The following is a 25,487-nucleotide window of genomic DNA, read 5'->3' on the forward strand; positions in this document are numbered from 1 at the left end:
AAGATGTCCGTAGATGAGCACTGATTGTTCTAAAAGATATTTACTATGTAGTAAATTAGTATTTATTATATAATGAAAATAACATTTTGTTTTCACTGAAAAAATAGTTTGTTATCTTATTTCACAGAATATGAATTGTACCAACAAGGAAAGAATAAAGTGTGCAAACTTAAAACAATGTTCTTCGGTAAAGAAAAAAACTTATATTCTCGCGATGGTTCTGTTTTTATTTTCAACAAATGTTTCGTTCATACGTATGCCGTAAAATATAGAAAATTGTATTAAATTATTAAACCTAACAAAATTCTGTAAAGTTAAGAATCTGAAGAGTTTAAGAAAAAGATAACTCAATAAGTTGTACAAACTTGAATTACTATTTATATAAATAAAAAATTATTATATAAACGAACATTTATCAACAATTCTAGTGCAGACCTACTAATTGTAGACAGAGAAATAATATTCTACGTCACAAAGACTATCACAGACGCGTTTTAAAAATCGCATAATATTGTACGAGATTCGTATTGAAAGTTATATTGACAATTTTCATTTTTTCCCTAGAAAATAGTATAATATTTCAGCGATGTAGAAAATTCCAATTTAAAAGTAGACTTTGGAGAAATTGACATTAAATATTATAATATTCAATGTACAGCACAATCATTTGCCTTAAATTTCGACGAATAATTATTATCGTTTCCGAAGGTATTACTTTCAATGAAATCCTCGTACTTCGTTTGCAACATGAAAAAAATGTTTCATGTTATAGCTTAAAAGAGTACCGTGTACAATTATTCAACCAATTCCTTATATATAATTGAACAAATCGACGCCATGTGGATTGTAAACGAATGAATCATTTCTAAAAATGCCAAAAAATAGTTCAATCTTTATTCTAAAAGCATAGAAAAAGTAAAAAAGAGCTTCGTTCCATGAAAAAATAAGTTTTCAATTAATCATATAAGAGATTTTTGAACTAACAAGCGATTTTACAAATCGATCTCGAGAAAGATCCTTGTTCCATTGAATTACCAAATATTGCTAATGAATATTGTCTTTTTTAGCGATAGTGGACCTCTTTTTGCAAAAAGATCCGAGGGAATTAGAATTGGGCACAACTTTTTACCATTTGGTATCGATTTTATCCGGCTAGATAAAAATGAATATTGTTTCATACACTAGCAACTTAATTTTCATTTTTATAAATACTTTTGTGCTTCTTGTTGAAAAATGTTACAAATTGATAAATACTATTAATAGTATCAAGCTTGATGCCCAATTCTGATTACAAAGGATTACGATTCATTTTCTATAAAATATGATAGAAATTTTGATTTTCAGACTTCCATTTTTAATTAGTCCTCCCCTCCTTGAGAATCTGTTTCCAACGCAGATCTCGTTAATACTGAATCATTAAAATTCGTCGTGAAAACTTCCTTCCGTGTCCACCATTTTGCTGCCCAGGAATAGATCCATTTTGCTCAAAATTTCTGAAAGGTTCAATTTCCCATCGAGATTCGTGTCCGACAGACTAATCAGATGCTGAGCTTCTTGAATGGCGTGTCTTGGGTTCCTTGGGTCTATGTACATCTGAAGGGACACATTGCAATTAAAACAAATATCGTTGCAACGTTCATTAACGTCCCCGACTTGATTGAGAATTTTTTACATTAGAAAACAAAAGGTTTATTATCGCCGATTGTAAGTTCGTTTACCGTAGATAGAATAGCGCGAGAAATGGCTTCATTCTGTTTTTCTGATACTTCTATTCGAAACCGAACTACTATAACTCTGCCAAATGGCTTTATTGTGTTTTTGCGGTACTCGTATTGGAAATAGAATTACAATAATTGTAGGAAATGGGTTTATTTTGTTTCTCCGATGTTACTTTTGTATCGTTCCTTACCAATAGTTCCGTTCGATCCGCTTTCCCGTTTTTATTCTTGTCGATTAGATGCCGGAACTCCTGTCGTCTGTCTTCGCTTCCGCCAACTGGCTCGTGTTTGTCTTCCCTTAAATCCAGACCCATTCCTTCGACAGGTAAATCCGAGAACTCGTCTTCCGTTAATTGCTCGTCCCCGTCGCGATCTAGAAGGAGCAAACGAAAACACCAACACGTTAAACGTGTATCGTTCTTTTGCTGAACAATTTAAAAAAAAACAAAGGAGGTCAAACGAGCGCGATAAAAAATATTTCATCCTCTTTCAACAACTGTCAGACGTATAAAACGAACACCGACCGATTAACCGAACGATAAGTATTTAATTTTATTAACGTATTTTAGTATTATCGATCAGATCGATTCAAAGTTCGACAACTTAATTATGTTTAACTTATTATTATAGAAAATAATTAGGGACGTCTAATTACGTTGCATCGTTCAAAGGTGATAAATTAATACTTGTTCCGACGAGTTCGAGACTTTTGTACCGCACTGTACATATCGAGAGACATTGGTTGCGGAAAGAAGAAACCGCGATATTGCGAAAACTAGATAATGCTGGCTCACCGAATTTCTCGAACAATTCTTCCACCATTTGAAGGAGAGCTCTGTGACTGCTCTCAGGGTGAGTGAAAGCCAGGAACTCGTCGAGCGCCAACCTTTCCGGATCGTTTCTAGCAGCTTCCGTCCATCTCGCTCTGTCTCTCATGATGTTCTCTTTCAGAGTTCGCGACATGTCGCTGTGCTTCTTGTCGTGCGAGCTGACATAACTCTCGGGAAATCCGTGGGATCGGAGAAAGTACGCGTGATACTCTTCCCACGATACCTCGCCTGGAACATTGAACGGATATCTGCAATGCGAGCAGCCAGGGGATATCTCTTCGTAGTCGGGGTAGTCTTTAAAATACTTTGAAATGTTAAATAATAGCTTCTAACGCGATCTACCTTAATTCTAAGGTGATCTTGTATGCGTTGTAAATTTATCGAACGACAAAACTTATTGAACAACCCAGTGTCTATAATAATGGTATAATAATTTGAAGCTCAACGAAGCCGATCGTAAGAAGTAATTCGCCACGGTCCCTCTTTGAAACGTTTCGAGCGCACTCAACGGTGTTCGTTTTAACGAGGAGTTGTTATATTAAGAGTTTCTTCGCAACAATTACATTTTTGTATACGATTCGTTACAATCGGTAGATTTTATTTATTAATTGTAATAAGCTCGTTGCAATCGTCTGGGTTAACGAACGTTTGCGACCTATCGTTTCGTTGATTGTTATCGATCCCACTGAACAAGTCAACGTTCTCTCGTATAGTTACGTTACCGTATTACGAGTCTCTTCGCAACAATTGTATCTCGCATCTTTGGATACAATTATATACGATTTTATACAATCGTTAGATTTCACTTATTAATTGCAACAAGCTTGTTATTATTATTTTACACAAGAATCTCGAACGACCCGGAAAATTATCTCGTTTAAGAGAATCTTCTGATTTCGGGGAGGAAAAAAAGCACTTTTTTAGTTATCTTTTCTGGAAAAACGATAGTACTTTTTAATGCAGCATTTTTTCCACACATCGATACACGTTTTCAGAGTACCTCCAATTTTTTTCGACAAGAAATAGTAACAATTGAAATGTTATTAAAACACATTTACAAGTGCTATGGTTTCTTCGGAAAAAAATAATTGAAAAAAGTACTTTTTTCGTCCCCAAAACCCTTTAACCTCTTGCGTCGGAAATTAATTAGCAGAAGCAATATTCGACTAACTCGTCCGAAGCGAACTGTTACTTGTAATAATTTCTATGAAAGTTTTAAGAAGATTTCGTGTAAAAAAACGTGCATATCGTCGCACTGTTCAAATAGATATAAATAAGATTTACAATTGTTTTGAAGTATTTTAAGAAGATCAACGAACATTTACGACTTACCATTTCGTGGATTGTTATCGATCGCGATGAACAAGCCAACATTCTCTCGCATGGCGCGGCTCACGTGTTCCGTAATCTTCGTGTGAATCCACTTTGCCAATTCCTGTATGTCCAACAGTTGATCCTGGTCAACGTCGGCCCTTTGAAATATATCCTCGAGCAGGGATCTAGGACTTTCCCGATTCTCCGCTTCCTCGGCCTCCTTTATACTCTGTTCGTCACGACGATCGAATCCTGCCATCCCTTTGTACCGCTCGAGATTTTTCTTGTCAACTGTCACCGCCTCCAGTTCAACGAACAAATTCTCAATCATCGCGCCCTCGTTATCCCTTTCGGTCGACGAAGACGCTAGACTCTTCAGAGGCACGTTCTTATGGTACTTGATGAACAGGAAGGAAAGGTAAATGACCAAGGGCACTAGGATGGTCCAACGGAGGAACCGAAAGCACCGTAGATCGGAATTGCAGGTGATCTTGGGGATCTGCGAACCGAAGATTGTCAGAATTATTTTCTCGTTATTTTTGAAAGTTGAGAAGGACCACGATGGTGTAACGGGGATTTTACTTCGAAAAACGAAGACTAGGGTGTCCCTAAACGTTCGTAGAAACGCACAATTTTTTCCTATGTAAAATACCACTGTTTGATTAATAATTGATCTCGATGGAAAAATTCGTACGTTTAGAATTTTTTTACAAATATCAGTAGTAAAGTGTTCGTTAACCATAGAATCTTTCTTCGTGGCGTGCACGTTCGGTAAACGAGGTCCGAAACTTTAAGAAATATTGATACGATCCAGAATGTGACGAAAATAAAGAACAACGAAACGGTTTGGACGAACTTGGACATTATAGATGCATACATTTACTTAATAAGTAGAAAACTTTTTTATACATAGTGTTCGGTAAAAAAGATTGAAAATTTTAAGTGGCGATTGTACAGGTAAAAATATGGCGAATATCAAGAATAACGAAATCGCGTTCGGGGCTTTGGGACCGTGTTATTAATTGTTCTCTGTAGACGTTAGAGGTGTCGGACGCTAAAGATTTATGGTATTGCTGGCACATGATCGTCAGTTGTCTCACAGTGGGAGCAGTGACCGGCAGTGGCGTAGACATCTAGAAGGACCCACTCACCTCGTAGTTGACGTAATAACTTACGACATAGTGCAACACTCCTATAAAAGCTACTGTTGTTTCACTATCGTTTGTAAGATCTTGGTAAGTATACTCGACACGATACACGAGAGGAAATTAACATTTTCCATCGGTTAATATTAAACGATTCTTATTACTTTGCTTGCGGATAAAACTATCTCATTGAAAACGAAATATTTAACACAGTTTATATTACTTTTGAGACGAAGGTTCACTCTTGAGACTGAGAGCCCTAAAATGAGATTCTTCGTAGAAGAGAACTTAGTTTGAAAAATTTGTTTTCAAAGTCGGTGTCTTGAAACACAGTTTCTTAAAGAAAGAGAAATCTCTAAAAGTAAAAAAGAATTTTCAGAGTCCTCCTTGAAGAAAGTATAATGGAATTTGAGGTTACCTTTTTACTTTAAAAGGGAACCTGAAACCGTGTTTCTTTCTCAGATGAAGAGGGAGGAGGAGGGACAGCAAATATAGAACCTAGACTTTCTTCGGCTTAAAAAAAAAAACATAATTGAAAGCCATAATTTATCTTTGACAAGTAAAGTTTAAAGTAGGGATTTGACTTTGGAGAAGGTGTTAGGAAATCACAATTTCTCTCACAGAAGGACACGAGTACAAATAGTAAAGGGGATGATTTCTGATCGTGAATCGGAGCAATAATATATACAGCTTAGACACCTTTTTCTATATTGATATATTTATCATCAGAGCTCAGTAACTGCAAGAGTGTATCTTTTCCATTATCTCGTTTACAGAGAACCGTCAATTTCTAAATTTTAATTAACCGCGATACACATTGCGTTAAATATGTGTATTTTTACCAAGAGTCTTCCCTAAATAATCGATGAAAACAATTTCGAAAAATATAAATCGAATATTTACCTCCAAGTAAATATAACAAAAATATTTTGTTGAAAAATGTTTGAAAATCACTGTTATCGATTATCCCGTCCAAGAAGGTAATAACAACGTCGTAACAGCTACTTACAAAGTAGGAAAAATACATGTCGGTCGAAATCCACCGTACGAGTCGATCCTCAAACGAATCCGGACTCGTCCACCGATGCGCAGCCCCAAAAATTCTCCACCGTCCTTCTCCCCATTCAGAAATTCCTTTAGCGAGACCTCGATGATCCGAACAGTCTCCTAAAAGACGTTTCGAACAGTTCCATTGTCACTACTGGACGCGCACAATCACACTGTCAATCGCGAATCCTTGCGCGGAACACTTCTTTCATCGATGACACGTCAAGTCCATCGACGGGCATGTTTTGACAGCTATCGAGGCACCGTGTCTCGGGCGAATGGTGTGTTCTCCGTAAGCGGGGCCCGAGCGTGGAGTTACCTTCGATTCGAAAGGAACGAAGCATCGACTGTGAAAACGGTGGGAACGATGCCGTTGGAAACGAGGAGATCGATAACGATGACGGTGCGGGCTGACTCGTCTTCTCTCCCGATGGCTCTATTCCTTCATAGAAAATAAGTGGGTACGGAGAAGAGACACTCCGTTCACACGCTGCCTGGCGAAACGTTAACGGCGTATTGATCCACTTTCACTGTCGTGTCCTTTCTCTCGGTGGGTCTCTCTGTCCCCCTCGCGGTGGAACACCGCGTTCCTTGTTCCTCTTTCGACCACTCTTCCTGTCACTCTCTATCTTATCGTTGGGATTCGTTCCGTTTCTCGCCGAACTAGAGTCGCACTGTAACAAATACACCAAATAAGTTACACCATTTATTAGATTGGGCATCTCGACTCACTTTTTTTGCTCGTTTTATTACATTTATCACTTATTCTCCGTAACCGACCTGTCTTCGACAATCTGTCCGGTCTGTCAGATTTTGCAACTCGAGTGACCCTTTCGTTTCCGTTTTCGAAATTTAAACTAAATTTCTTTGCAAAAGTAGTTGAAACATCTTTAAGTTCGAGCGATTAGTTTCTTCGATTGACATAGCATTAAAGTCACGTGAGATGATACACATTCGTCTCCTTTTTCTCTTGTTGTTGACTACGCAAATTAATTCTAATTCGAAACTAATAATACTTTTTATTATTTTTACAATAGCCCGATATGCTCCTAAAAAAACTTACGACAATATCGAGTAATCTAATTTTTAATTATTCTCGTATGTGTGTCTTAATACCGAAAAAACCAGTCGATCTATTTTTGTCGCATTGCGGATAAATTCTGGCCCACTTTAGATGGGCTACCTTTCCAGATTTTTGTCCAGAGTTTATCACGATGCTCAAACTTCCTGCGACTTCGAAAGGAAAGAAAAGTGGAACAGAGATGAAGCGAAGAAACGCGGGGACAGGGAAGAAATAAAGAAACGCCCGATTGTAATAAAATTATTTGTCTAGTATATTTTAGTCTTATATACAAATACTCCTAGAAATACGGTCGTAATCTAACATAGAAGTAACTTATGATAAAATACATCCGAACGGTAAAAAGAACGCACTGACACCAAGTATCGGCGTATGCTACCTCGCTTTGGTTTCTTATCTTCCACTGCGTATACAAAAAAAAGAAACGAAACACGAATGAAAATAAAGTACACGTCCGCAATCGAGTGAAACGGTTGAAATCCATCTTCACGGAACTAAAACAAAACAGTCATCCCCTGATCGACAAGACGCTTGAAAAAGAAAACGTGTGTACGGTACCTGAAGAGAACAAACAAAACGGGAAAAAGAAAAGCGGTGCATCGTTTGCCAGAGATTAATTTATTTGAGGATAAAACTCGCTTAAAAAAAAGAAATAAATAAAGGGTCGTGGAACTTTTCCGTGCACGTAGCAAAATGTATTTAAATAAATGCAAATGCAGCATCCGGCCGAAATATTTAAACAGATACGTTTTGTGCCTCTTTCGAGAAATAAATTACATTCGTATGCGAGTTAAAAACGAAGAGGGACAGTTTGCCTCTCTCCAGACGCATACGATATTCCAAATGTAAATTAAAAACGATATCGCGGGTAAAACTGTCTCGGTGAATTACGAACAGGAGCAAAATGTGTCTTTTTCTTTGTGTACGAATGAAATTTTAAAAAGTAGGTAAAAAATTCGGTCACGCGTGCTTGACAAGTACAAAAATCTTGGCCGCATTTTTTCTCAATTGAGAATCTCCTAGTATCATAAATTAAATATACGAAATGCCATACAATCGAAGAGAAAATACTTGCGTGTAAAAATAAATCGAGAAAATTGTTAATATCGAGTTAATTCGTGAAATATAAATACATAAGATCGCCATCTTGTCGTGTTAACACGGGAATGGTATAGAGACGATAAAAGAAAATTTGTACTCAGTTATGAATTATTACTTTCAAACGTTACGTACAAAATTTAATCGGGCATCTACAGCCACGTTGCATGGAATTTGAAAACTTTCATCATCCCGAGGAATTGCAAGGCTAACTGTCTCAAAAACAAGGCTCCTTATCGGTTGTACCACTAATTGCGTCTTGTGTAATGTTTGACAGAAATGGATACAGAGGTTCGTGATGAAAAATATATAGTTATCGACAGCGTATTTTGTCCAGGCATAACCAGGATTCGCGAAGTAAAATAAGTACGCTATTAAACAGTGTCATAAATAAACTATTCTAGGTCATTGCGAGTCGCCTTCTGACGTCTTCTTTGGGTACCTATAAAGTCTAGACGATCCCTCCCTAAAGTAAAGATTCCTGTCGGTGGTTCTGGACCAGGAAGGATCTTTCTTACCAGTATCATCGTTGTCATTAGTACTCTTTGAACTCTAGGCAAACACGAATCTCGAGAAACAAACGAGTTACACTTTGCTTTGATATTGCTGGTTTGGAAGACAGTTTCGATTATTCGACGTTTTCATTTTATCAAAGAGATATATTCCAAGGACTCTTACTCGAGCCCCCCATCTTTGGCGTTGCTTTGTATACGAGAAACTCGCAGGGGACTCCTCGAGTCTCCATCTTTGGCTCGATTTTTACTCAGGATTTGAGAAACTCGAAGAGGACTTCTCCTCGAATCTCCTCTCTCCATCTTTGGTGTTGCTTTGGATTCGAGAGTTTTCTACAAAACTCTCGTTCGAGTTTTCATCTTTAGTATCGTTTGGATTCGAGAGTACTCCCAGAGCACTCTTCCTCGAATCCCCATCTTTGAGGTTGGTTTGGATTCGAGAGTTTCCCAGAGGATTCCTCCTCGAATCTTCATCTTTGGCGTTGCTCTGAATCGGAGACTTAGGATTCGAGAGTCACTCGGAAGACTGTGACCGTCCTTGAGTCACTATCTTTGGCGTAGTTTTGGCATTGAGATTCGAGATCATCGATAGTAGACCCTGGAATCATCGTTACAGAGTTCATTTTATCGATTAACCGGGCACTCGAAATGGATCCTCGTACGTGACTTAGGTCTAACGTAGAGCTACATTGAGAAATAAAAGTGAGAGTCTAGCGAGTGCCGAGGAAACAAATGCTCCAGAATCCAGAGAACACTTTGAAACCACCAATCGGATTTGGCACTCCGATTCCAGGGTCTAGATACTGAAACGTTGTTGGGCACTCGGTTCGATGCTAATGAAGTTTCGTCGTTAAAATCTAGGATAAACATCTTTCACGTGGTCGATAAATTTTTCTAACAGAGTACTGGACAACCTTAAGAAGCAGAGTTCATCGGAACGAACGAACGTTGCTCCGTTTAGGCGGCATTTTTCCCTTCATACGGGGCTCTTGACGTTCTCCACGTGCAACTTTTCATCGTCCAGCTCCAGACCTAAGTTCGTGATCCCTTGGACGTTGTTGGAGTGTGGTTTCGTTATTATACGAAACAAAGAGGCGATCGGTGGGCTCAATAGATCAGGATCGAGATCAGCTGGCTTCTGGAATCCTGTGGCGAAGCTGACCACCACTCCTGTCACCATTGTCAGGATGCAACCGATCGCGCTATACCACAGATAACTGATCTGCAAACGGGTTAACGAATTCTTTAATGCATTCTTCCGGTTAACCCTACACTCACAGTCTTTCGATAAAAAATACGATCCCGAACATACGATACTCGTGTTTTTATCTTTATAATACAACGACAAGCCTAAGGAAACGCAAGAACATTCAATTGCGTATGCGATAATATTTTCAATTGTACAAAAATAATGTACAAGGCGAGACGGTAAAAACTGTTATCGAAAATAACTGGTTACTTATGGGTAACCAGCCGTAATAACTCGAACACGGAGCCAGAAACGCAATTTCTTTGTTCTTGACTTTCGTCTTAGGTTGACTCGTAGAATCAGCTCCGAAAGTTTCGAACACAGTGTGCGTGACCTTCCGACGGAAACGCGAAAAGAAGAAACCACTGTTTCTGGTAACTTCTGTGCAAGAAAATCAATGGTTTACTGACGAAAAGGAGACACTTACCTTATAAATTGAAGATACTTCGTCAAGATCATCGACCAGATGATTCGTGGTTACGGACGTGATATTATTGACACAGGGACAAGCATCGATCGACACGAGCTTAGTGTCCATGGAAATCCGATCTGTAAGGGCAGCAACTTGGGCACCTATTCCTATCCATAGAACGATTATCAGACTAACGATGGCACCTGAAATTGCTCCCTTAGCATTTGCCCACGGCACGAACATGCCCAGAGAGAATAATCCCAAGGTAATACCGCCGACCATACCATTGAACGATAATGCCACCTGAAACATCGAGTCCGAGGGTGTTGACAAACATTCGATACTCTGCGTTAATTGAAATCGAATCCTAACGATCTTTTGACATTTCTAAGAGATGCCATTCTTCTGTTTTCTTTCGTCCAAGACTCTTATACATGTTTCATTCTTAAATGTACAGTTCTTCGAAATTTCTAAGTGAAATTAAAAAGATTATTTTACTCCTTATAAAAAATATTGACCGTGAAGCGAATTAAAATAACACGATTAATTTGTTGAGCGAAACCTAGACAATTGGTGCCAAAACCAAAATATTCGCGCTATACGAGGTTTGTCCAAATTTATTAAGATTTATTGTAGGACTGTTGTAATTTTGCACCGTGTCGTATCGAAATCGTCTTTCGAGAACACCGTGTTACAAGAGGATCGAGTGTACATAATTTACCTCGAGACATTGTTTCAGTTTTAATTTTTACCAAAGTATCTTTTAAATCCAGTAAATCGTATCGTATTTTCGATACACAAGTGATCTTGAAAAAATGAAACACGAAACAGAGGAGAGACAGTTTGGAAGGGGATCAATACCTGAAGAACGCTTCCAAGACGTTCCACGACGAAGACTAAAGCGAAACTAAGGGCACCGAAAAAGATGCTGATCCACCTGGCATAGATCGCGCCTTTCGTGATTGGCATGTCTATCTTGAACAACCCTTGAATAATATCCTCGCAGGTGATCGCCGCCAGTGAGTTTAGAGCGCTTGCCACCGTTCTGAAAAGTTCACCGAGACTCGCTTTACATTAAATGTCGCGCAATGGCTTCGAGGGCTTTTTTTTGAGACTTTCGATGAGGCTCCGGTCGTAATATTTATCTTTTATTCGTACACCCGGTGTGAGAAATTGATACCGACTCCTTGGAAATCCATTCGTTTTCCTGTTTTTTTTTGCTGTTAAAAATCGTGAATGATTTGAATAAAAATTGTCGAAAAAAAAAGTAAATGGAAAAGATCAAGAACTGAGTGAGATAGAGTAACTGCGGATTGATTCAAGGTCATTTTATTATCGGTCAGTGAATTCGTCTTTTTATCGGCTACAATAAAATATTAAAAAAAAATACAGTGTCTTTAACTGGAAACTCAATATCACCTTAATATTTCTGAGAATGTATTTTTTTTTTTTTATTACAAATATATACTTCTCATTACGAAATTCTAATGTACACAACTTTTATCTGGAACATGTTTTTATAAAACCTATATTTTTTAAGATATTTAAACGTAAATAAAATCGGCCCGTACAAAAACGGACAATACCACTTGAATTCCCTTTCCAAATTAAATTAGTCTACGAAAACTTTAAAGTAAAAGTCCAAATGACACTCCGTATAATTTAATGAAAATTTTTAAGTAAAAGTCTACGAAACAAAGTCCGTATAATTTAATAAGAACTTTTAAACAAAGGTCCACGATTGTAGATATACGTACCCTAAAGAGGCAGCGAAAATCCCAGCAACGAAGAAGCCAGGTAAACCTTTGAGACTACCCATAACGTTCATTACGTAGAGTGGCAGAAGTTGATCCTGGCTGTTTATGTAACCAATCAACCGAGGATCACAGTCTTTGTACGTGCTGTAGAGCACCATACCGGTCAAGAAGTTCACGGTGTAAATGAGGATCATACCGAAAGCAGACACCCATAACGCCCTAGAATAGAGCAGACGGTTGAAGGGCTTCGAGAAAAATCTATAATTTCTATTCAACGAGTAACGAATAGAAACTTGTTCATTTTCTGTTCGTTGTTGAAACTTTTGTTAGGTACAGCGATGTGCGAGAACTTCTTCGGATGACTTACGTTCTCACTTGACCAATGGTCTCCACGCTGAGGTACTTTTGGACGGATGCTTGATTACTGCAGAACATGGTGGTCCAATAAACGGTTCCGCCGATCACCACGCTCCAAAAGCTGTGCCTGATCGTAGGAGTGGGGTCCATGTTGAAGAACTGCATTCTCCCGGATTTCTGATTCACGTCCCACACCGTGGGAAGGCCGCCGTCCCAGGACATGCCGTAACCAACGACGAGGAACAGTGAACCGAGAAGTACCACTCCTTGGAACGTGTCCGTCATTATGACGGCTACCATTCCACCCTGAAATAAAACAAAAGAAAAGAATGTAGATTGGGTTCTCAGATGCTCGCAAGATCTTCGAGCTAAAAAGTTTAAAAACCATCTCCAGAGATTTGTTTCGAGTTAAACGCGTGTAAAGAAAAATACGAACCTGCGAGGCGTAGAAAATACAGACTACGTAGACTAGAGTGACGGCTATGTAAGTATTCAGACCCGTGACTGTAAGAATGGAAGAGGTAGGTTAACCGAGCACAGGCCCTTGTCATTCGTTCGAATCACTTTTTATAAAACTTACCATGACTTAAAGCTAACGCTGGTGCGTACACCGCGACGGACGTGTAAAGAATCATTTGCAACATGTACAATCCGCTTGCGAGCAATCTGCAGTGACGATCGAAACGAAGGTTCAGATACTCGTAGCTGGAGGTCAACCTCAGCTTCATGTACACTGGCAGGTACAGGTGTGAAGTAATCGGTACGACCAGGATGAACGCCAAACAGATCATCCAAAATTGCGTACCCTTTATAATTCGATAAAAAACGTTTAGATTAATTCAGTATAATAGTAGTTGATTGTAATAGTTAGTTTCACAAAAATTCTACATTTTTATCATCAATAGTTTACGTAATATTTCTATTTTTATAAAGAAACAGCAATACTTCGTTCTTTTTTATAGTCGCTTAGTATATTTTAATTAATTAATTTTGATAATATATAAATTCGTAAATATCGATAAAAAAAGAGTATATTTATATCTATTTGCTTTTTTGTAAAAAATTTAAAGATCAATGTCGCTTAATATGACGCACGTTTAATCGCTTCATTTTTTAAAAACGTATTATGTAATCGGTATCGATATCACACTTTTTGCAGTTCCGTAGGTATAACAGTTTTATCGAAAACCTTCATGTTGTACGGTTACTTCTGAAAGAAATTCAAATCCTGCTCGTAAGTATTGTTTTCTGCTACGACGAAACGAGCATAGGAGACGAGTGGAAAAATAAATATTAACAGTGAAAGAGATAGGGTATACAACCGGTCCTGTATCCTCTGTTGATTCAACTATGTCTACACATGTCCTTAAAAAAACTACTCAAAGTTTGTATCATTGCCCTGAAGAAATGATATCGTTTTCTGATCTTACTCATGGCTGGAAAAGTGATCTCGAAAGGTCAAAGTATTCAAAGAAGTGTGTTCGAGAGGTCAAAATGTTCTCAAGTTCGACGAACGACGATGATGTACACAATGAGTGCAACGTACCTGTTCATACATCTCTGCAGGGTTTCCAAGAAGTTCGATGGCCGTGATGAAGCTGGCAGCCAGGGACATGGCCATGGGAAACGTTCCTATGCTCGAACCACCGAGCAGAAAGTCCTCGCTGGTCTCTTGTTTCTTGGAGAAGAAACCGTAGAAAGTGCCGATCAAAGAAGAGATAATCAGCATCGCAGCGAGCACCATGTAGTCAGCCCAGGAAAAGTAATGCAGGAGAACCGGATGGTTCTCCATGCATTTCTCGTCGACATCCACCGATGGCCGCTGCTCTGCCGAGGAGACGGCCAGGAAGAAGAAGAGCATGAGTAGACGTGAACACATCTTCCGGAAACTTGAAAAAGAATAGGTCCATTGCCTTCTAAATACATTCGCTCGTTTTATCTATATATATATATATATATATATATTTATATTTAAAGTAATTTATTAAACACTGATTCAAAAAAATTAATAAATGAGTATAAATTTTATGAATTAATCTATTCTCCGAGAACTCCTGTATACAGATAATTAATTATATTAAGATTTTGATTGCGCCTGAAAAATCTCAATAATAACGATTGATTATCCATAAATGAGATGTACAGAGACAAGTACGAGTAATATTATTTTAAAGAAACCGTCAGGTCTGGGTTAGGTCAGTTATCGTGAGGAAGATGCACCTCGAGCTTATCGAAAATGTGATAAATGTTAATCACCGAATGATGTCGGACCAATGTGGAAAATAAAAACGTAAACAGAATCGCGAAATACTGGATCGAATTCTGTACTTGGCATTGAACGTCCTTGAGCCTCATTGATCGACGTTCGATCGAAGGTTCCGCGTTGGATCTAGAAATCATGTAAGAGCCACGCGATCGACCGACTATCCCGCGCGAACCAGATTGATTTCGATTACGTATCGTGGCAACCTAAGTCGAGCCATTTTTGCTTTCGTTTTCGTTTCGGTGTCGTATTACGTTTAATTTTTAATTCATTCCTTGGAGCACCAGGTGTCTAGATCGCAGGTAATTCGAGCACGTTGCATACTCCAACGACTACTCGACCTTGCTTAACGATTTTGTTAACACGATCGACCTTCGTGTTACAGTTCGTTTTCATTTTTTTTCTCTTATCATAAATATTCAATTAAATATACCTTCTTCTCGGTCTCGCTATTATCGAAGATCAACGTGACGAGTTGACAAACTAATTGCGAAATCAAAGGTAAAGGACACGAACGAGTGTCCAATTTCTCAACGAAGAAATTGATAAATTTCTTCCTAAATAACGTTATCGCTTCTTTGGTTTCATTTTTGGTGCGAAATTCGTTCCAAACGCATTAGAGTCTGGATAAATTTTTCTTAAAGCGAAAATACTAACTATCCAGAATAACTATAATATTTCCGAATAATATTTCTTCTTTCCTTTGATTTTTAGGTAATAAGTAAACTTTCTATAAAAAATCGATACTAAAATTAAAATATGTACAACAATGTGTTAATGAAGTAATACGAATGATTCGTTTGTTCAAACAACTGTTTTTGTATCGGTATACGTTTGTAATAGTTGATAAATTTAATAATTTCTTGTTACAGATAACGTAGAAATTATTATCGATACTACAATGTTAATAAAATTTTAAACCTCGGGCAACCACGAACACGCCTACGCGTGTACCCAAAAAATTATGACGTTTACCCAGCAAATAAATATTTATACGCTGTATCTAAAGATTGACTCGTAATTCGCAAAAAGTTCATAACTTTTTAGCGGGGGCATTTTTCGTTTTATTTTCAGCCAAGATGCTAATAAAGTTTATATGGAAACCTAACGGGCACCTCGTATATTCGCGATTTATTTAGATATTTACCACATTGTGTAACGGCAATAAACGATATGCAAAATATCAACGAAATAATACGTGTTGTATAAATTTCTTTTTTTCTTCGATTCGGATCCCTTTGTCGTTTTAAAGACGCAGAGAGATTCATAAAAATTCATCTACTAAAAGATTTCGTAACGGTACGCTTTTGGGAGGCGTTATTTTCAAGAATGTTTTATCATTTTCTTATTTCAAGTACAGATTCATTACTCTCAAGGCTACTTCAGATAACGTAATTATTTGAAATAGCATTTCTGATTCGAATCATCGCCACCGTGACCGTTAATTGAACCAGTCTGGAAACACTAAACAGATGCATAATCTCCCAGATTGTATCCCCCTTACGTAAGCAAAGTGTAACGAACTGCTCTCCGTCTTGTTCGGTTCGAGCGATACGGTTATTGAACGCGTCGTGCCTCGCCATTGGGCGCGTAATTGTTTAGAAAGATTTGCACCGTCGATGCAGCTATTAACATGAACATTTGATCGTCGTTAAGGAATCTGGTTGTTTCTAGCTGAAACCAGTTAACGCGAAGGCAAACGCAGCTCCCGCGAAACAAAGAGAAAAATCTTTTAAGAAAGAAGAAGAAGGAAGTAGTTTCTTCTATTGGTGGCAACGAACAGCTGCGCCCTCTGGATTAAATTTCTAACCTATTCGAGGTATTTCGATAGAGCATTACTTCGAAATTGAATTTTATGTTTCTCCTTCGAACTGTTTGCATCGTTTGCAAACGTTACCCATTTTCTTCTTTCGAGCACTCTCGAGATGTAGTTATTTCTTCTTTCGGGTGATTATTTATTTCCACATATTTCTATTTAGAAAAATATCTAAGAAGAGGAGTAAAAATTGCATTCTCGGGTCTTTTTTAACCCGCGGTGTCCTGATTCGAGTGCAAAAGTTTAGTATACTTCGAAGCGACATTGCAACTTCAACTTCGTGCACGCTCGATTCAGGTACATGCTGCGTTCTATGTGCAACAGTCACCGTTCGAAGAAACACGAATATACGCTGCAATCAGCAATGAAATTCGTAAACATTTTTGTTACAGTAAACGTTATCGACATCATACGCATCAATAATCCCCAATTATCCGGTCGTTTCTGGTTGAAACCGGTTCACCCAGATCGAAACGTGCTGGAACAAGCAATGAAAAGAATTCCTTGGAAAATCTGTTTTCTTAGTCACGGTAACGAATTAACCGAAGAGACGTTCGAAAGCACAGACAGAAAAAATAGTTCAATCGTACGATTTTCACATTTCTATTGTTCTTGGAGAATACTATAGTATTTCTATTTTTACACAATGGTACACTGCTCTTTTTCTATTTCTTTGGGAAAGAGGGAGGAATTCATGGAAGTACTCGGATCGAAATGAAGTTCCGGAGTAAAAACGAAAAGAGCAGTTCAATTTATGATATTCCAATTTTACCATTACTCTTGAATACTAATATATGTAGTAATACTCTTGCTATGTGTAGTACACTTGTGTTACACTTGAAAACTATTATATATAGTATAACTCTTACTATATGTAGTATTACTCTTGCTACATGCAATATTACTTTTAAAACTAGTATGTGTAGTATTACACTTGAAAATTGGTATATGTAATGTTACTCTTGAAAACTAATATATGTAGTACTACTCTTAAAAACTAGTATATATAGTATTTCATCTTCTCTTTGAAACTTCAAACTTATCATCGATCGAAGGTAACTCGACGAATTAGAGAAGTTCACTCAAAATGAATAAACTTTGGATTCCGTGTTCTAATAAACTTAGAGTAGAAGGAAAGCTTTTGAAATCACAGACAGGCCTTCGCGGTTAATGGAACAGCGAACTCTTGGAATATCAACGTCAGGAAACAATAGATTTAATATAGAACGAAGGGCAAATGCTGCTGTCAGCAGGATTTCAATGCCGATACGAAGCTCGGGTTACAATTGTGATTTATTTAAAAATCAGAGAAGCGGAAATGGAATATGTACATACATCGTGTAATCCAGAGATCCGTGAAGACTTCATTTATAACGTAACACCGTGACGAAGCAACAGCGAGTTATTTATTTTCTTTATTATCTAGATCTTACTTTGTTTAAATATTAATACAATATTGCAGAATAACGCAACCCTCTTTCGGTATTTCCGCCATTTTTAATCCTACAGTTTAGTTCGAAAAGCTTTTAATCCTAAAGCAAGCTGAATGCGAAAAGATTTATATTTTACATAAAAGAAATACTTTGACGTAAAATATGTATATAGATTGCAGTGAGATCGAGTCATTCAAATGGTTTTCATCTTTAACAAATTATGTCTAATCAACTCTAAAGGTTACGTCATCTGTATAAATTATAAATTATTATTTGACCGAATTTTCTCTCGAATCAGTTTATATTGTTTAAGTACGAGATAATCGTGACAGTGAAACAGTCATTTTAAGATAAGTATTAAAGGGGATAATCAGGGTGCCGGGTCGAAAAGTAAGGTCATCTTTGCAATGTATCTTTAAGTATGATAATTGTTTCTTTGTACGAATATATTAAAGGTTCATTCGTCGCAGAGTAAAATGAAAGAATATCGATAAAAAATTACTAATTTCGTTTATAGTTATTTGTCGTCGAACTCAATCATCCGAAACAAACATATTTTTGCGATTGTCCAATCGTGACTTTTTGTGAAATAATAATTCTTGACAAAATATGTGTCACTTAAAGTTAAAAGTTTCATTATCGACGCAATTTCTCAGTCTGTTTCCTTAGGATAAAATAAAAATTAATCCAAAAATGAAACAAAGAAACACGACCGAACGATAAATAGTTTATCCGAACAAATGGTGTCAAGATTTGAAGACAATGCATTCGTTAGATTTTGAGGAACCATTCTTGACAATCGTTTCGAAAAACATAGTTTCGAGATAAACGTTTCAAAATTAATAGTTAAATAACTTCGGTATATTTTCGAGTTTCAAAATAAAACTTAGGAATGTATTTTTAAATATTCGAATTTCTCAAGAATGTAAATAAAAATTGTTAATTTTTTTTTTATCGAAGATCGTGGTTATTCACCTCGAGGGGGCCTTTTAAAACACCAAAAGTAGCATCTCTTTTTAAATTAATTACTCAAAGACTGGTAATAATAGCTTTCTCGAACTTTTTATATTTATAGATATTTATGTCTTCGAGAAGACATACTTTTTTTCATAAAGAACCGTTGACTCGGAAGAAGAAGTATGTTTTTCGACACGTTTTAGGTATAACCACCTTAAGAACTATACATACCTTAATGAATTATTTTCGAAATATTTAAATTAACATTACTTAAGACGGTTACACCACCCAATATCTGTTCGATCGATATAAGCACGTGTAATCAAACTTATCTGTTAATCTCAAATAAGAAAGAAATAAATAGCATAATTTTGTGTTTGATACAATTATTGCCAAAACCAAAAGTTCAAAAAAATGTTGAAATTTTACAGGAAAATATGAAACATTTCTTAAATAGAAATAGACTACGTATACTGCGCTAGTTACCTTATGGGAAAAGTCAATTGTCTTACGGAAAAAAGTAAAAGATTTTTTAAATAGAAATAGATCGCACATGTTGTGCTAATTCCGGTCGTGGACAATAGGAAAAATAGTATCGAGAAGAACAGCATTGAAGTTGGTCGCCATAAGACGCAACGGTTCTATCCACGCATTCAATCGTGTACACTCTTCTTACTATACAGTTGTATAACCCTGTCTTAACACAGTTTCTTACTGAAATTCAGTGATTAGTTTAATCACATCACGTAAGAATACCAAAAAATGAACTGATTCACCTTTGTATTGAACCGATAGCGAAGCACTCGGCAGCTATCGAGCATCCCGACAACTTTATCTGCGCGCAGTTGCCTTTCAATTCCTATAATTTCGCCAATTTCTCGAACTTCGATCTGACAACTTGAAACTACATTTCCAACATCTAGAACTTTAGAAAAAAAACCACTCTTTCGCACATCTGGAATATAGAAGACCCCCCTTTTGAAAACACGTATCAACTTTGACTGCAAAAAACGCGCGAAAATAACAATAATCGAGTCGATGAATAAAAAATCAAAATTTAAAAACCGTCGCTTCCGTCGAAACCGTCATAGGGTCGTTAAGAAACTTAAAATTTTCAGGATCAGTGTCTAAAAATGTTTGAACGTCAAGATCGTTTCTCACGCTCGTAGTTTTTCTATCGTAAACAATTCCAAACACGAGACTCTATTTTATCTCCGGTTGGAAGTCTATCCAATTTATAAATCTATCAAAGTGCAATCTTCGCGCAAGAGAAGACATATTTTCTTCAGGTTTTGAACGTTATTCGATGAAAAAGTGGAAGAAGTTTACTACTTTCTCGAGCAGTGAGAGAATTCTGTGTCCAAGTAGTGAACACGCGAACACCGTGTCGAGAACGAGATACTCGTCTTTCATAGAACTCTTACCTCTTCAGCTTCGAGAGAGTGGTTGACCAAATGCGCTCCAAACTTCCCTGTATCGAACGAAGAAAAGAAGAGAGTGCGTTCTCGGTGTGTCCTACTATTGAGAAGAAACGTGCGAAACTGCAGCTGAATGATCTTGCTGGTTTTCCTGACGTAACGCATGTATGCTCGTATTTCAGTGCTGGCGAACAGGCAGGCTATGTTCGAATTAAAGAACTTCGGCAAAACCGACGAGCGGAACGATTAGTTAATTAGGACTCTCGGTTTCACGCTTCTCGTTTGGAACTGAGACGGACGAATTAAGCGGAGAACGATTTGAGACTGTCGTTTTAATTGTCACATGTGCCCATTTATACGAAGCATCCCCTTCCATTCCACGGACTTCTGGAAACAACAACAATACGCCGTGCCCGAGCGGCAATTGCGACACAAACCAAACGATGCTACCTTTCGCTTCCGTGGGCATTCAGAACGGGGGTGACGTACCAGATTCCGAAATAATTATTCGACGTATTCCGACGAATCTTTCTAACGCCCGGGAACTAATTTTTAATCGAACATTAACACGAACCGGGTCGAGAAGTTAAAGAATTCAACGTAGAGTGCGTCGAGTCGAAGTAAACTTAAGTTTCGATACAAGACCAACTTCTGAAGTAAACGGAAGGTCCTCGAGAACTTGGGAAGACCCGATTCTATCGAAGAGATTACTGTAGAACTGCGAAGATTAATCGGTCGAAAGTTGAGGAATCAATCTAGAGTTCGTCGAGTTGAAGTAAACTTAAGTTTGGATACAAAACCAAGTTCCGAAGTCAACAGAAGGTCCTTGAGAATTTGCGAAGGCCTCATTCATAAATGTATCATTTATTCAGCTGAAGTAAACTTAAGTTGGGATACAAAACTAGGATACAAGTTCCGAAGTCAACAAACGGTTGACTTGAGAACACGGGAAGACCCGATTCTATCGAAGAGACTCTTGCAGAACTGCGAAAACTAATTGGTTGAAAGTTGAAAAATTAATGTAGAATTCGACCAACTGCAGTAAACTTACATTGGGATACAAAATCAAGTTCCGAAGCCAACAGAAAGTCCTTAAAAATTTAGAAAGACCACCTTCTACCGTAGAGACTCTTGTAGAACTATGAAGACCTATCGGTTAAAAATTGAAGACTTAAACGTAGAATTCGTCGAGTTGAAGTAAACTTACATTCTAATACGAAAACAAGTACCGAAGTCAACAGAAGGTCCTTGAAAATTTACGGAAACCACCTTCTACCGAAGAGACTCTTACAGACCTAGGAAGATCTACCGGTTAAAAATTGAACACTTAAATGTAGAATTCGTCAAGTTGAAGTAAACTTACATTGGAATACGAAACCGAGTTCTGAAGTCAACGGTAGGTCCTTGAGAATTTGCGAAGGTCTCATTATACCGAAGAGACTCTTGCAGATCTACGACGATTACTCGGTTAAAAGTTGAAAAATTAAATGTAGAATTCATCCAGTTGAAGTAAATTTAAGTTGAGGTACAAAACCAATTTGTGAAGACGACAGAGGATCCTTGAGAATTTAGAAAGACCCGATGCTACCCAAGAGGCTCCTGCAGATCTGCGGAGATTAATCGGTTGAAAGTTGAAGAATTAAATGTAGAATTGGTCAAGTTGAAGTAAACTTACATTGGGATACGAAATTAAGTCAACGGGAGGTCCTTGTGAATTTGGGAAGTCCTGATTCTACCGAAGGGACTCCTATAGAACTGTCGCTACGAAGACTAATTGGCTAGAAAGTACGAAATTAAATGTAAAATTCGTTGAATTGAAGTAAACTTAAATTGCAATACGAAACCACATCCTGAAGTCGCCACGAGGTCCTTGAGAATTTTGGAACGTCTACTTCTATCGAAGAAATTCCTGTCGAATTGTGACTGCAAGAGATTCAATTTATGAGTTTCATCGAATTAAATTTATCACAACTGTTTAAAATTGTAGAACACTTTGTTATTTACAGTCACATACTTCTGCTTCGACTTCATTTAACAGGTACCAGCAGGTAAAACTTCGGTAACAGTGGATCAATCGTAATTTCAGTTGCAAAACTTATCGATCACTCAAAATTGTTATAAAGATTTGTAGAAGAGGACAAACATTTCGATATCATTTTTGTAGCCATTATGGCAACCTACAAGCAGCATTTTTGCGGTCTTTCTTTTCATTGTACACCGAAAATTAATTTCGAGTTGTAAACTTCAGGAGACTGGTTAAATAATCCAAAAAGATACTTCTTCCATGATTATAGATTCCAAGCGCTAACAACTTGCAGGGAATCGCAAAACCGTAAATAAAATGAAAATTACTTCAACATCGAGTTGTAAAGATGAGTTGTAGAGATGTTATCTATAATATTTCGTCTATTGAATATATACGCAATTGTAACAGTCACGAGTGCGTTTCAATCGATTCGACATAATATTACAAGAATGTTCAAGAAACATAGGACTGTACGATGAAAAGAAAATTTACACTAACGAGAAAAAGATCCACCGAGGAAAAAAGATAAAATAAACTCGTCGTGGACACAAAGAAGAAATCTCGAGTAAAAAATCAGCAATACGATATTTAAACAAATCATGATCGAGCAATAGAATAAAAAGCAAAAAAACGTAAAAGAAACTGTTAACTAGAAAATATATCCTAGAAAATATTGAATTTGAACATATTCAAAATCAGAATTAAATAATAATTTTCTTTCGAATAATGGCGCAAAAGCATCAAGAATTTCTATTCCTTTGCAGCTTTCTAAAGCTAAACGAAATTTTGATTTATTTACAACTCATTCGAAAGTTGAATAAAACAAACAACACGTAGGTACTATTTTCTGGGGCACCCTTACCGAAAAAAAGGAATATCCAAATTAACGACGATGCTATGTAATACAATATTGCTTCAAAACGCAACAAATAAAAAAAAAAGAAACGCTAAAATGAAACTAAGGAACAAATGGAGGGGAAAAAATCCGAAATTAACGTTTAAATAATTATTTTCATTTGAACTGTTTTCTTTTCTTTTTTACAGCACGAAACACCACCGAACTTACATTCTTTATTTTCCACCATTTTTACAAACGAACTTCGACGCAAACCACCTTCTGATAATGGTTTTGCCACTAGCAACAGCGTCAAGCACGAGACTCGCACTTGCGATACTTGTTACGATGAGGAGGGCTGATAGACCGCCACTGCTGCTTCTCCATCATCGGATGGTTCTGTCGCGAAAAATCGACTCTCGAATCGGAGTACGTATGAAATTCGTATACACGATCAGTTGAATCGGGATTCAACCGGTTACAACTTACAAGGTTGTAAATGAAGTGTGATTATCGCACATTACCTTAAAGCCATATCTCTCTGTTTGTCCCATTTAACCCCATGACGAAGTTCGCCATATTAAGCGAGAAACTGGAATTAGTTGACATGAGCTGCTTCAGATACATAGATCTTTAAAAGGATACTGACAATATGTTATATTTCATTGCACTGGCCAATCGAATAATCTCACCAGAAGATAGGTGACAAATTGATCGAAACTCGAATAAAAAAGATCAATTTACAATATTTTCTTTTTTCGAACAATCGAAACGTAATTATTTCCACCACTGTTTGTATTTATACGATTCAATGTGGATCAGAACAGAGATTAGCAAAATATTTTATTGGAAAAATAAGTGAGATTTATTTGCGATTTAAGTTTATACGATTGGACAGTGAACTTTTTTATTAGTTTATGTGTGAAATGTTTCATTATATAATTCAAATTCCAATATTTGCACAACGAATAACGGATAAAAATTTGTTTATGTTTTATACATTATTCGAAAATTTTATCTAGATAAAATATTGCTCAACTTTGAGTCAGAATTCTTTCGTAACTCGATAAAAATAATTAAATAAAAACTGAAGGAAATGACTGGAGAAATAATTTAGTAAGAACTGCAATAAGCAATCGATAAGTAATTTTTTTGTATCATTTTATCGTAAATTGCTTATTGAACATTCCAATAAAAGCAACGAGTCTTTTCCAATAAAAATTTATCTATAAAAATCAACTATTTCTTATATTTGACTATTTTGGAATATATTGGATAAATTGAATATATTTTATATTTAATTTTTACAGATTAATGGGTACCAAAAAGAATCCGAAGCATTAGGATTGAGACGCTTAAAATATTTTGTTTAAACATTGCTGATATTCGATTAATTTATCATCCTAATTTCCTTAATCCTCTCGTGCACAAATTTCTTTACAACAAACCTTTATTTATTTTTACAAGTATCTCCCTATGCTGCCAAATATCGATTAATTGTAAAATATATAGCGCTATCCTTAATAATTCATTGAATACACAGGATACATGTACCCTGTAACTAATAGTTATTACTGTAAAATTGTATATCCTATAATAAAGAAATTTTTTTTAGATGTATTTATAGTGAAAAAAGTATTATATTGGCAAATAGTAATTTTGTAAAGTACACAAATAGCTGCTGAAAACAGTAATCTCGTATGAGGGGTAACTTGTATAAAATGTATAAGATTTCTAATACGTCTTAAATATTTTGTACGTTACAAAATACTATAATATATTAGATTTGATTCATACTGTAATATTGAATATAATATATATACAGTATTTGATTCATACTGTAATATTGGTGAATCTTTCCCAATAAAAACAAATCCAAACACGACTTCAATCGGACTATTTTTAATTATACGCAATTAAAAGTTTTTCAGACATGATTCGAATGAATTATAATTAAAAATAGTTCGACCATGATCTTCTTTCCATCGAATAAACTTTGACATTCCATTGATTATACTCTCATAAAAATAAAATAAAAAACATACCAAATTTTATTTGGTATTAGTGGTCGACACTGAGCATCGAACAATATGTATAGTTGAACAAATTAGAAAGAATTCCTGCGGTGTGAGAGCATTAATCGTATTAGAAATCTTATATACTTCAAATAAGTTAAGCTTCGTACAAGATTACTGTTTTCAAAAGCTATGCACGTAAGC

At 36.6% G+C, this 25,487-nt stretch overlaps 2 protein-coding genes across 6 annotated transcripts; both read right to left on the minus strand.

Annotated features, from left to right (window-relative positions):
- Window positions 1-406: 406 nt before the first annotated feature.
- Myd (stromal cell derived factor mayday) lies at window positions 407-6,551 on the minus strand. Its single transcript, XM_076324393.1, has 5 exons — window positions 6,017-6,551; window positions 3,881-4,361; window positions 2,513-2,776; window positions 1,910-2,091; window positions 407-1,593 (listed from the first exon to the last, which is right to left on the minus strand). The coding sequence occupies exons 1-5, from the start codon at window positions 6,032-6,034 to the stop codon at window positions 1,417-1,419; spliced, it is 1,122 nt and encodes a 373-aa protein (XP_076180508.1). The 5' UTR covers window positions 6,035-6,551; the 3' UTR covers window positions 407-1,416.
- Window positions 6,552-7,370: 819 nt separating this feature from the next.
- Window positions 7,371-23,648, minus strand: LOC143153323 (sodium-coupled monocarboxylate transporter 1). Of its 5 annotated transcripts, XM_076324364.1 has the most exons (12): window positions 22,422-23,307; window positions 22,252-22,330; window positions 22,083-22,185; window positions 21,771-22,014; window positions 14,067-14,409; window positions 13,101-13,326; window positions 12,957-13,024; window positions 12,531-12,826; window positions 12,164-12,382; window positions 11,268-11,451; window positions 10,422-10,709; window positions 7,371-9,967 (listed from the first exon to the last, which is right to left on the minus strand). In XM_076324364.1, exons 4-12 carry the CDS (start codon window positions 21,905-21,907, stop codon window positions 9,722-9,724), a joined length of 2,007 nt encoding a protein of 668 aa, XP_076180479.1. In that variant the 5' UTR covers window positions 21,908-22,014; window positions 22,083-22,185; window positions 22,252-22,330; window positions 22,422-23,307; the 3' UTR covers window positions 7,371-9,721. The 5 variants fall into 5 exon arrangements, with proteins under 5 accessions (XP_076180479.1, XP_076180478.1, XP_076180476.1 ...); XM_076324363.1 differs by adding an exon at window positions 23,500-23,648 and having other exon boundaries at window positions 22,083-22,584; XM_076324361.1 differs by having other exon boundaries at window positions 22,083-22,330.
- Between the last annotated feature and the right edge of the window lie 1,839 nt (window positions 23,649-25,487).

Source organism: Ptiloglossa arizonensis, chromosome 12 (assembly GCF_051014685.1).
Source record: "Ptiloglossa arizonensis isolate GNS036 chromosome 12, iyPtiAriz1_principal, whole genome shotgun sequence".
NCBI classification, from domain to species: domain Eukaryota; kingdom Metazoa; phylum Arthropoda; class Insecta; order Hymenoptera; family Colletidae; genus Ptiloglossa; species Ptiloglossa arizonensis.

Coding starts and splice junctions, on each gene's coding strand:
- Myd (XM_076324393.1), bottom strand. Junction 2,777..3,880: donor CGATAACAATCCACGAAATG/GTAAGTCGTAAA, acceptor TCAATGTTCCAG/GCGAGGTATCGTGGGAAGAG. Junction 2,092..2,512: donor AGAATTGTTCGAGAAATTCG/GTGAGCCAGCAT, acceptor TGCTCCTTCTAG/ATCGCGACGGGGACGAGCAA.
- LOC143153323 (XM_076324363.1), bottom strand. CDS start 21,907: ATGAATTCTACATTTAATTTTTCAACTTTTAACCGAGTAATCGTCGTA. Junction 10,710..11,267: donor GTCTTGGAAGCGTTCTTCAG/GTATTGATCCCC, acceptor TCGATGTTTCAG/GTGGCATTATCGTTCAATGG. Junction 9,968..10,421: donor AAGTATCTTCAATTTATAAG/GTAAGTGTCTCC, acceptor ACCCGTTTGCAG/ATCAGTTATCTGTGGTATAG.